Source organism: Fusarium solani (assembly GCF_023522795.1).
Source record: "Fusarium solani strain SB1 chromosome Unknown bctg00000012, whole genome shotgun sequence".
NCBI classification, from domain to species: Eukaryota; Fungi; Ascomycota; class Sordariomycetes; order Hypocreales; family Nectriaceae; genus Fusarium; species Fusarium solani.
The window spans coordinates 1040618-1053284 of record NW_027072146.1 but is presented as its reverse complement, the minus strand read 5'-3'; the positions used below and the strand labels follow the sequence as shown (position 1 = coordinate 1053284).

At 49.3% G+C, this 12667-nt stretch overlaps 3 protein-coding genes across 3 annotated transcripts; all 3 read right to left on the bottom strand.

Moving 5' to 3' along the window:
- Positions 1-131: 131 nt before the first annotated feature.
- On the bottom strand, positions 132-2380 carry MRS44_016333 (uncharacterized protein; the record flags this gene model as incomplete). Its single annotated transcript, XM_065617987.1, has 6 exons — positions 132-736; positions 790-1048; positions 1107-1511; positions 1564-1615; positions 1665-2068; positions 2108-2380. 6 exons carry the CDS (start codon positions 2378-2380, stop codon positions 132-134), a joined length of 1998 nt encoding a protein of 665 aa, XP_065474059.1.
- A 3464-nt stretch (positions 2381-5844) lies between these two features.
- On the bottom strand, positions 5845-9156 carry MRS44_016332 (uncharacterized protein; the record flags this gene model as incomplete). Its single annotated transcript, XM_065617986.1, has 7 exons — positions 5845-6054; positions 6142-6687; positions 7429-7602; positions 7670-7798; positions 7877-8488; positions 8555-8904; positions 9075-9156. The coding sequence occupies 7 exons, from the start codon at positions 9154-9156 to the stop codon at positions 5845-5847; spliced, it is 2103 nt and encodes a 700-aa protein (XP_065474058.1).
- Positions 9157-10284: 1128 nt separating this feature from the next.
- On the bottom strand, positions 10285-11453 carry MRS44_016331 (uncharacterized protein; the record flags this gene model as incomplete). Its single annotated transcript, XM_046278692.1, has 3 exons — positions 10285-10467; positions 10539-10847; positions 10902-11453. 3 exons carry the CDS (start codon positions 11451-11453, stop codon positions 10285-10287), a joined length of 1044 nt encoding a protein of 347 aa, XP_046131100.1.
- Between the last annotated feature and the right edge of the window lie 1214 nt (positions 11454-12667).

The following is a 12667-nucleotide window of genomic DNA, read 5'->3' as shown; positions in this document are numbered from 1 at the left end:
ATAATACACAAATGCCACTGCTTCTATTACTGAAAAGAACGAAGCTAAATCTGACCCAGAGCCCAAGTTCGCCCTCTATCCCCAGAAGAACAGCCCAGCAACAATGATTCAGGTGGGAAGCTGTTATTCCCTCAAACAATGACCGTCACCACCACCAGGAGAAAAGCGAAGGCCAAGCTATCAGTCAGTCGAACGCCACCGGATGTCGTCGTCTGGCTTCCATCTTGGCTAGATCCCTTTGAGCTGTTTTTCTCTCCATCGCCACCCTTACCCTCCATCACGCGTTCCCCCTTCGTCCCGGCCGGCTTCACAACAACCCAGTCTTCTGTTTCGGCGGTGCCCTCCTTCAGGGCCTTTAGCTGCTCAGGTGTGCATGTATCACCAGGTTGCAAGACATAGCAGATATTCTCAATCAACTCAGGCAACTTGTTCTTAACGTCTCTGACGCTTGCATTTCCCTTGGATGCGTAGTTAGGGGTCTTGGCCAGTCTAATCTCGCCAGTGGCAACATCAGATCTGAACATTGCCCTCTCGAAGATGGCAGACACGGTCTCAGGCTGGTAACCTCCCGTGCTGTGGCCGGCTTGAAACACTCGTGAGAATGAGAGATTGCCGTATTCACGAACGAAGCCTCCTTCGTTGGAGGCGTTAGTCATGATGGGTTGATATCCAGCAGCGGCGAACTGCTGAGCTTCGGCAAATGGGATGCTCAAGGAGGCGTTTTCTCCTGAAAACCCTGTACAAATCTTGTCAGTTTATGCCAGACATCTGGATTAGTCGAGAACTTACAATTGCAGCGGAAATCCCTATCTCCGTTGATCATGGCAATATTGACGCCGTTCTCGAGAAGATGACCAATGTACTCGAGGCCGTAGCGAACCATGTCACCAGTCCGTCCAAGGAAGGCAGCCTCAATCTCATTGTTGCCTCGCGTATAGTTCAAAGGCACGCCAAGTTCTTGTTGCACCCAGGGTTGATTGAACAAGGCCGTTTCATACTCGGTGGGAAATGAAGCGTACTTGTTCAAAGTGATGTCAAAATGATGATACTAAAGAGTCCCAGTCAGCACTTTTTATCTGGAGTTTTGTCATAGGAGGGAGACCAACAGGTGATACTTCGTCATAAATCGTGACCGCGCCGAAGCAGACTCCCATTGCCTTGAGGCAAATTTCATTGACTTCGTTGTTGGTTCCTGTGCTTTCTGGATCGTCCTTTGCTACGGCAGCTCTGCATTTGTCGACCAGAGCGAGACAGCCGACATCAGGCGCAGTAATATTCCCGAGCACCATTTCAGCTACCTCCTTAGAGTAGGTCGGGAGGTCGTAGGTATTGTTGAGAGCAAAGTCCGGAAAGCCCAAGGCCATAGAACGTATGTCCACCATGGCATTCAACAAGCCAACTGTAACCAAGTTAAGGACGGTCGAGTTGGTTACCGGATGATCTCCTTTTTCAATCTTCTTGTTCTGGTCGATGAAGTAGGAACTAAAGACGGGTGCGTAGAGACCACCGTACTGGATGAGGATAGGTCAGCAAGGTATCAGAAGGGCCATGGATGATACTTACTGATACTGCCCAGATAGCAAGTTCATCGTTATTTGTGGCCCTCTCGGGGAACCTATCATGGTTAGCACTTTACATCAGAATTCAGTGAAGGGGTCGCTCACTCGTTGAACCACACCTGTGCAAACCGCCACAAAGTTCTCGCAGCCGTCTTGGTGGTGTTCATCGTGTCTCCAATGCCAGCAGTCTGCAGTGTGGCCTGCAGGCTTGTAACGTTCAGCTCTGGTAGGGCCCCTTGGTCCACCACAGGAGTGAATTCTCCTGTCACAGTATCATAAGTGCCATTCTCAATCTTTGTGTAGGAGAAGCCAGTGCCAAGAGGCTGTTCGATGTAGAGCATATTGACATGGTTGTTCCAAGAGTGTTTGTTAAGAGTCGTCGAGTTTGAATCGGGGTTCACGTAGCAGGGGAATACGGAGGAACCGTCAAAGGAAGTGTACCCAGGGCCTCCGCCGAGATAGATGGATGTGGGCGCATTCTCAGGGTCATTTCTAGCCTCTGTTTGGGCCTATCAGCATGTAAAAACAGTTTCCTAACAAGATAATACCATACCGAAGTACCAGAAGAAGAAGTTTCCCGAAATGTCCTCGTCCCAATCTTTGGCATCGGGGATAAAGTCCCTTGGGAGACTAACATAGCCAGAAAAGGATTTGACACCTTCGGTTGTCTCGCACAAGTTATGAACTTGCGTGTACGAAATCTTGGCTCCTGGAAATTTCTTGGAGAGCACGACTTCGACATTAGTTGGCGGCGAAACGAAGGACTGGGCGATAACTCCCAGCCCGAGAGTGAGTGGGGACAGAAGCCAGGGAAGCTTCATGATGCAGTGTGTTAATAGATGTCAATTGGACGGATGTATAAAGCGGAGGAGTGCTTGGATTGAAAAGATGAAATATGCAAGACAACAATTGAGAGGTAAGGACTGATTTATATCGTGAATATCTCGGTAGTCTTCAACTGCTTCAGTGCTGCTAGTATCAAGAGTATGGTTCCCATAGGGCTATGATGTCCCTTAGAGGTGAGCGTTTGGCGAGCAAGCCAATCAAGATGCTCCATCCTGGGCCTCACTTGGCTTCAAGGGTTCCCTGTGTGCTGCTGCGCCTGTCAGCAATTAGCGGGAGTGCGTCCTTGCAAGGTGCTGTGCCTGGTTGTCTGGCGAGGTGGCCAATCACAGAGCATCTTAATCTTGAGGCAAAGAATTCTTGATCACATCACAGGAACGATCTACGTGAGCTGTCCACGACTTCAATGAGGCTCATCGAAAGGAGCTTGAGCCTCGCATGTCGATGCAGGAGATCAGCTCGCCCATGCCGATGACACGCGCCCAGCATCTGGAACCAAATCAACGCTGCAATCCCGAGCCGTTCGCTGTAATTGGTGGGCTTCGGCTTTTCGAGACAGGTCAGGTATGGACAGGAGGGTCCAAGTGTCTGAATATCGTGCTGCTCCCAATCTCGACCCAGATGGGTGCAATCCTCTATAGGGTGGGAGGTCTGGCAATAGAGGAAGGCTTACGCCAGTCTGCCAGTCACGCCTGCGTACTTAGCAAGATCGCAAAAGGCGGGTTGACGCGTCCTTGAGAATTCAGGTACCAAATTGGCCAGCAGGATGGTGTCGAACTAGTTTCCAGGGCACGCATTGAAGCCCAAAACCTCACTTTTTCGGTGGTGAGACCATCCCAAGATCTGGAGCCCACGAGCCGAAGCAGTGATTTGCCTCTTCAGTGTGCTGGCTCAATGCACGCGAGAGGAATGTTGAACCGCGTAAAGAGCGTGTCGTGGACGCGTCAAGTCGGACCCGCCCTGAGAGAATTTGCGGCTATTCCGTTTCTGGAAGTTCCGCCTGTCGCCCGCTCGCAAGCCAAAGGTACAAAGGCGACGCGTGCAGGAGAGCAAACGCGACCTGATTGCGCGTGTTGCACGAAGGATCCGCTGTTAGAGCACTGAAGCAAGAGACCATGTCGCTCCAGCCAACGGGTTTTTCGCTGCAGCCCGCTAACACTCTCCACTTTGCAACTGCGAATTCACTTTCACATGTCCCATACCTGATTTCCTTGCTGCACAAATCACCACATCCTCTCGCCTCTAATAACAGGTAGTGCACACATCTTAAGGAGTAATGCTGTGCGAGTAGAGCACTATCTCAGAGGGAACCCTGATGCAGAAGGCGGATGTGAGAACAGAGACTGTGACTACACACGGTCATTGAGAAAGTTGATTGTGGCTTGTGAGTATCCTTGACTGGTCATAACTTCACTGAGCATTGGAGATCCGCAATGACCAATCCATTCACTCGGTGGGATGGCTGCTTTCAAACAGCGGTCAAAGCATTGCACTCTTCTCCATGGTAACGAGCAGGCAACAGATATTTCTTGACATCGCAACCGAGATCATCGAGACCCATCTCCAACCTCCAGGTCCACCACCTGCCGGCGGCCCAGGTAGTGAAATGAGAGTAGTCACGGGTAATTAGATCATCCATGTGTCTGAGTTCATTTAGGTGTTTTGGCCATTGTTGCTGCTTACAGGCACGAACTGAGGCATCACAGGGTACGCAATCTTGCGCTGAGCCTCTGAAGCATGGTGGAGATTCTCGCACGCGACAGAACATGCAGAAGTGGATACAACCATCTCTCCACGGTTGATCCTCTCGCGGCTTACTTCAACGTCTGCTCTACGGAGCTACGACTCACTGCAACCGCCACAACATACTCTTCCTTACTTCCAAGGCAAGCCTCAGAGAGCAACGAAAAGGAAAAAGAAACACGCCTGTCAGACGTCCATCAACACCCACCCCAACCGCGCGCCCGAAGGCAAGACCGCTGCTGGGGTCGAGATCATCAAGAGGGAAAACAACTCTCTATACAGCAGCCGCTCAAGGCAACTGCCGCCGTCTTTTCAGACAGAGCGAGAGGACCATGGTATTCACTCTAGGGTGTCGAGGATATGCACTCATCAACCAGGGTGGGATCTGTGGCTCTTTTGGAGAACCAAGAGAAGGTCGAATACTATAGAAATGATTCTCCTGAAGGGCGTTAGCGAGTGTTGATCGGGAGGCTACCAGTAGGGCTAGGCTTACTGAAGTATTGTCGACATGAAGAAGAAAGAAAGAAAAGTTCAAAAGTCCAGAGGGAGAAGGACTTTTTATACAGACTTGCTGTGGGGCTCTGGTGGCATTTTTCTTTGCGCCTGAGGCCATCGCGGCTCGTTCGTTGATGACTAACCGCTCGAGTTTTTCACAACGTGAGTCAAGCGAAATTGGCAAAGACATGCTCTTGAAGAAGAGGTCGGTCAAGCATCAATTTGTGCTACGTAATATTTCCACAGTACGTGTGTTGATATACATAGAATTGAACCTGCCGTGGACTTTGATCATACTTCAAGTGTATTCTATCATAGCATTCAGGTCCTTTGAATGAGTCAGGAGTTCAGCTCTGTTATGTTGGTCTTGTGCTACCATGAATCTACACGGGACAGGATGCAACTTACCTACGGACTAAAAGGCTAATTTGATGAGTACCCACCTATGAACCAGGGCCAAGACCAACTCGACGTGTGCCAGTCCCGGGGACAATCGACCATTTACTTCAGTGTCCCTCCCGCACGTTGTACGCTCAACATATGAGCCCTTCCTGCATCACTCTCTAGTACATACGACCATACCCACTGGAGAACTCGGGATCCCGTCCGCTCTCCCATAGATAAGCCAGTGAGGGGCGGATTAGTAGTTGGGTCGGTGACGACCAGCGAATCCCCGCTGTTGTATGTTTTTTGGACCTCGCAGGCCTTCCCTTTTTGCCTGACGGCCGTACGCTATTGCTGGCCGAGAGCTGCATCCCTCACTTGTCACGTTTCTCTCATACGTCTCTTCTGGTGAATTTTGGTTCGATAGGATATAAACAATATGGTCTCGATGTCCCTGTGATCCTCCCAGGGTTCGGTCCTGTCGGCCTGCACCTGTTTGGCCTAGCCTCGACCACCTACCAACAATCAAAGTGTCCAGACTTTTGCTGCCATGTTTAACCTTTGGTTTTGTGAAAAGGCCGGCCCGCCATATGAACGCGCTCCTTAGGTACCGAGTTGCTGCACAGGATATTTCGTCATGCGGATAAAAACATGTGCATGCAACACAATCAGAAGGAGATCTTTGTCCAATTTCCTAACAGAGCAGAATCCGTCTTTCTTTCATGATCCTTTTCTACTATGGAGCACTCATGACAGGCTTAGAGTAGCCTCTATCACCCCCCTTTACCACATTGCCCCATACATGGGTTCAGGTTCATCATCAAGCCCGAGCAGCAGAAATTCTTTCAGAAATCTTCGTTGTCCAGATGTTCTCATCAAAGATGTCAATAATGTTGGGCGTCTTCTGCAGAACAGCTGCCCACTTGGCAAAATTCGGAGCCTTGGCTTCCAACCCGCTGAGAGCTTCCTTGAATAGAATTCCACTTTTGCCCAATGACAACAGACGGATGACAAAGGAGGCCACCAAAACCTGTGCGAGTAGTCAGTTAAACAACTCCAACAGTGATAGATGAGCGCGATGATGCCTTAGCAGGCCAAAGACTTGGAATCAGCTAACCTCTGCCAGAGTGGTCTTGTCACTCCCTCCAAAATATGGTGCCGCATCATCCAACTCTGGCTCAATCTCCTTGACAATGTTCTCGACCAATGTTTGGCCAATCTTATCAGCTTCAGCATCCGTTTTTGCCGAGATGCCTTTGTAAAGCAGTCCCAGCACATTGTTGGCATAGGTATCGGCAAAGAATTCGATTCGAGCGCGGCGAAGAGCACCGTCTACAGAGCTAGATGGTGGCACAAGGTGTGAGGGGTACGCATCCGCGAGGAACTTGGCGATGATGGCAGACTCGGTGATGATGTTGCCATTGTAGCTCAGCGCTGGGACCTTGCCGCGTGGGTTGATCTTCAAGTAAGCCTCTGTTCTTGGAACCTCGAGGTCAATTTGCTCCTCCTCGAAAGAAATTCCCAACTCGGCTAAAGTGATATGAACCCGGTGAGCATCTTGGGGAAGGTTGGTCAGCTTCGTCTTCGCATAACAGGACAGAAGAGCATGTACAAGGGCATTGGCGGTTGGTGTAGAAGATGATCTTGGCGTCTTGAGCCATGACTGCTATCCGTCAGAGTCAGTATGTCGTTATGACTTGATGGAGATGACCTGATGATAGAAATAGGGAGAAGTTGTAATGTGTCTGTCACTTAGGTATATCAAGACTGGGAAGATATGGGCTGTTTATACCCGACCAAGTATGTTCATTCTTCCCTCCGTTTACTACTCTTCAACACATCATGTTCATTACAAATCACACGAACGAATTCCTCCGGTCGTCGCTATTTATGGCGTAACTCCGTCTGCAAATAGCGGGGTCTAGGGAGCCCGTGTCGGTCTTTGGGGTTGCGGACTTTTGCGGAGTTTTACCCCGTCGGTTGTTATATCAACCACATGTGCAGGGGTTGAGAGGGACATGGAACTCCGCTGCGAGACGTGATGATTACAGGATGGAAAGAGGGCACTGGGAAGTAGGTAGGTAGGTACCTTGAGAAATTAATCCGAGTCTTTGTGCACCTTGGTACATCAGATTCATGGGATAGCCCGCCTACTTGATTACAATTCAAGAATTAGTACTACTTGCGGCAGAAGAGTCTACTGGCAGAGTTGATTGTTGATGATGCTCATGGAAAGGAGCGGCTCACTTGCTGGCATGACACTTGATGAGGCGTCCATATCGCAACTAATCGTGTTGTCTGCTCGATGTTGTGCATTCCATCCACTCCATGCGTCGTTTTATACTCCCAGGCCAGGGCTTTACTTCTTCGAGCTATTTTTACGTGATAACTTTCGCTAACGAACCCTCAACTTAATCTGTGCCTTGAACTCTGGCTTGACAAAAAACCAGCACTCATGTTTCCACGATTCATCTTGTTGAAGCTCAATATCGAAGTTTTTCACAATCTGAGGAATAGCTTTGGACATCTCTAGGATGCTAACGTTCTTGCCAAGGCATGATCGGGGACCGGCGCCGAACTAGATGTTGGGCACTGATGTTTGGCTCTTGTCTGTGTGAGTTTCCAAGACGGATATTTCTACATACTGCAAAAGATGCTGCGATTCTAACATCTTCACCGGGTTGTAGCCATCGCTCCGGCCGGAAATTGGCTGCATACTCTCCGAAGACGTCTTGGTTGTAGTATAGAGCCCATCCATTGACGCCCACCTCCGCCTGAATACTTTGTTAGTACCGCTTTTTGGGGTTTCTTCCAGCATTTTCATATAAAGAGAACAAGGGATTTCTACTTACCCCTTCTGGAAAGAATTGGCCTTCAATGACGACACCTCCCTTGGGCACGACGCGCGTGAGCTGCGTACCCACACCAGGATGAAGCCGCAGGGCTTCTTTGATGACAGCCTGCAAGTATGGCATCTTCTGTGCCTGCTGGAAACCCACAGGATCCGATAACTCCCCTGCCTCAGCAAACTCATCAAGTTCTTTGCGGAGACGATTAAGGGTGCGTGGGTTGCTGTAAAGATAGTAAACAATAGAGCTGAGACCGAGAGCTGTAGTATCAGAACCTGCGCCGATGTTTATGGTTACACAGTGTCGAGTATCTTTCTTGGTAGCTTTTCCTTGTTCCTGTAGCTTCAGCATTCTGGCTAGAAAGGTGTCTTCATCATCTCCCACACCGCCCTTGCGTTCCATAGCTTCCGTATACTGCTGTATCTGGGTGTCTATGAACGAATCCAGGGCCTTTGTCGGAGGCGTAAAGCCAAGAACCTTGGCGAGTCGTATATACCGTAAGTGTATGCCAGGAATGAGTCCCAAGACTGCGATATAGTGCCACATTCCATCTAGAGCCCGACAGGTGTCATACATATCGGTATTAGATTCCATCATACCCATCGACTTGCCAATCTAGAGTGAAAGCATGTCAGATTAGGGCCTGGTCTTCTGGGATGTGTCTTATCGTGAGATATTCACCGTGATGGTCCCAACAACGTCAAAAGCGTAGAACTGAAGGAACTGGGGCAGATCGACGACATCTCCTCTATTGGCGAAATTTTGCATCTTTTCCTTTAGAATGGCTGTCTGGGCATCGACCGAGTGCTCGTAAGACAACAAAGCCGACATGGTATACAGGGATGCGATCTGCTTTCGCAAGGCTGCATGGTCCTTGTTGTCCAGCACGTTCATCAGGTTATGGAAATCAGGGGTACCAAATGGCTCGTAGTAGCGAGACTTCGTAAAGGCATTACCAATGCGGTAGATGGTCTTGACAGCTTCGGGCGTGTTGAAGTCGTATCGGTTGGGCGCGATCTGCACGATAGGACCTGGCTCAAGCTAGTTTAGTGTCTACCGAATCGCGTTTAAGAGAATAGCTGAGTATTGGTGGTGTGGTACCATAAATCTTGTGCAGGTCAATCATGATTCCATGTATGTTTCCTGTGAACAGCCAAGGTCTTTGTGAGAATGGCCAAGGCTTGGCTGCCATGGAGCTCACCCAGAGTGACTTCAAGATTCGCGTTGACCAGCATTTCGTGCTCTGGCAGCGTTGAGATTTGGACTTGCAAACGCTTGTCCATCGTAGGGTTGGTGCCGCCCCCCAGGTTTTAAACTGAACATTGGGCAATGCAAGAGACAACTGTGCTGCTGCTGATACAACATATGCATGCCTAAGCTGGGACATCTCTCCACCGTCTACTAAGCGGCCGGGGATGTGATGGGCCTTTAGGACAGGCCTTGTGGGACTTGGGAAGCGAATTAATTCTTCGTGATTTGTTCTCAGATGTCGATCATAGATGGCAGGGATGAGCCTGGGTTCCCAAAGGGGTCTCGTACGGGTCCTAGGCCCTGGTATACCCAGTCATGATGCGTCAATTCGAGAGCATTGAAGAGCCTCGGCCCGCAGAATCTTGACTGTCGAGTCATGAACATGCAGGGTTCCCACAGCTGCATGACAATTGCAGAAGTCTACCCCGTGTCGTGTCAGCATGGAAATGTTGCCGCGTTATGCGCTTCCTGTTTTTCGCTAGGTAGACTATGGCCATAGCAAGACGTAGCATCGTAGATTGATACTCAGTCAGAGATATCTTGTACAGATTGATGCTAATGACTAGTGTTTGAGCGGCAAAAACGCCCAAAGCGCATTTATCACCCATCGATAACTCCAGGGTTCATGGCTGGGCTATAGCTTTGCCTTGAATCCATGCTCCTCCTGGGTGGATCGTCTTGAAACCGATTTCTGCACCCATCTCTTTATGGCAGACGTGGCTACCCACCAGACTGACTTGCAGATCATCCACCCTACTGCTGCAACAACGAGGGGCTGAGGTGGTACTGTTGATGCATTAGTTAGCATCCATCCTTGGCTTTATGTCCTGCACAATCCTGCCGGTAGATGATGAGCTTTCTATTATGGTGATTTTTTAGCGATCATGTCACCGTGCCAGGCTCTCTGTTCAAGAGGAGCCCACCCATGCGTGCTATGAAGACTAAATAGAGAAAAAGACGAAGAACAGAAAAAAGAGGGAACAAGGGAAACTGAACGAAGCTGCAGCACTCATAATGTCCTTTGAAGAGGGTGTCCTCTGATACAAGAGTATACGAGGCGTTGTAGCTTCTTGATCCTCTCATCTTGACCCAATCTCCCACTGAGGGACCACCTTCTGTCCTGAATTACAGATAATCTGCTGACACCGCCCACCGGAAAGTTACTTGTTCAGTCGCGTAACCTCATCAGGTGCCCTCGCGGAATCCACAGGCCTCCAAATTGTAGCATCACCAAGTCGGTCGGCTGTCAGTCCAGCTCTTCCAGGATGATTCATCCCGGCCTCCTGTTGTCTGAGGTAGGATATGTTTCTCAACCTCTCATGCTCAATGGGCGTCAGGCGCAGCTATAAGATGGTCAGTAATCCGGTGCGTCGAGCGCAGATTGCCCCAAGAGACAAGGGAGGTGAGAACATACGTAGATCTCGATTCCTACTGCGTGGATAACGAATGCCAACCACAGAGCTGGTCCGAAGGCAAGGCCAAGAGAAGCTCCAACTTCCATATCAGAACCCCCATCCCCCATATTAGCCTTTACCAGAACCTGTTTGTCCAAGTCTTTTCCAGTATAGAAGCTGTCGCAATCGGGGTAGCTTGCTCTTGTGTCGGACTCCCCAAGAACATAGTCGATCTGGGCACACATCCTAGGTTGAAAGTAATCGTTGCTTGACCCTATAATGGAGGCCATGATAATCATAATGATTCGAAGTGTGATAATGCTCGAAGCCTGTGGTTGTCATGTGTTAGTACAGTATGTAAGCAATTATAGACCATAACATACGTAGAACCACCCTCGGAGCATCCAAGCTCGATGTTGTTCCAGCTGTAGCCTCTTGATGTTGACCCATGCCAAGAACAGACAGGTGATGAATGCGATCCCCACGAACCCGACCCCAAGTTGAGTTTCCAACCCTCCTCCGAATGCGTGTCTGGCGGCCATAAAAGCACCAACAGTACTGACGAGCGATAGAACTAGAATGATGTAGCCATTGATTCGATGGAAGAGTATGACTTTATGTCGGATTGCTGGAACAAATTGAAAACAGACGAGCAGCCCAGCGGGGAGGATCGTAGCAAGATGCATCAAGAGACCAATTCTGGGAGTTCCTCTGCCGGAAAAGTAGCATTCACCAATGCCAGCTTGGCCATCTTTTCCACAAAAGGTCCCATCATAGTCGAGATACTGTAGCCTAGCAAGAGAAAACCCCATCAATGCCCCTGCAAAGACGAAGAATAAGACAAAGTTGTAGCCCTTGGAGAAGCCGATGGGGTTATAGATCTTGCGAGCAGCAGCCACAAAGGCATTGGCAGGAGGACGATCCGATTTGACCATTGTAAATGATAGAGTAATGGTTTGAGAAGGATAGAAAGGGTTCAAGAAGTCCAATTAGAAGATCTTGTAGGGTTAGGTTGATAGGTACAGTGTGATGGCCAAGTTCAAGGGGACATCTTCGAGTCTTTATGCCATTCTGTGGCACCTCCAGCTCTGTTTGACGATACCTTCTTTCATTACAAAATCAACGTTCAACTACATGATCATTCCTTCAGCCATTATGGACCATTGTGCCTTGCAAGTCGGGCTTCGGGGTAATTAATTAGCCTCTTATTGGAGAAAAGCCCCAGCCCGTTGGTGGCATCTTGATGCCGATTGGACCAGACTCGCATCTCAGAAGATCCAAATAAGCCTCTTTACGATTGGGCAGTCAGCTCATGCAGCAGATTACGCAGCGCGTTACGTAGTGACATTTTGGTGGCTGGGACAGACAACAGCTGGACTTGTTTGCACCAGAAATAGAGGCAGACGCGTAAGTGCTTTATGAAACAAAGACTGCGCCCATCTTTAATCGACATCTAATAGGATGCATTAACTTTTAAGTGAAATGTTTCTCAAATAAGCTTGGTTGGGGCCAGTCTAACAGGACTGGAACCTAAAGTCAGACTTGCAACTGGGCCGTATAGCAGAGGCCCAAGACCTGGTCATGGTCATTGGTAATGTATGCAGTCTCTTCCGCCTGAATGGCTGAAGCTACAGTCGCTGCATCAAGTGCCATGTGGCGTGCGTAAAATACGCGTCGCTTGTCCAACACGAGGCCAGCCACAGCGCACCTACGCAGCAGACGCAAATGGAAGCTAGGAAGAAGCAAGCGCACAATTGTCTTGGTATGTCAATGGCTTGCAGAATACGGATAAGCGGATACCAAAACACACAGAGCAGTCTGGAACAGCATCACACGTGTACTATAGTGAGAAGGCCATGGCTGTTTATTGGCGAGTTTTTCTGTTCTTGCAGATGAGCCTAAACTAGACTGTTCCAAGCATGTTGTTACCATTCTCGGAGTAAAAGCCTCCGTGACAGGACAAAGCCAGGGTACTAACAGCCAGAATCGATTCATGGAAAACAGACGAGTCTTCGCGAAAATTTCCTGGGCGGCCATGAGCTCGTATACTTGAAATATTACCTTAATGATCTACAGTAAAATGAAGTTCCTCGACGTAGTCGTTAAGACCGAATGATGACTTTCACCCTGGAGTCTGCTGTCAATCGTC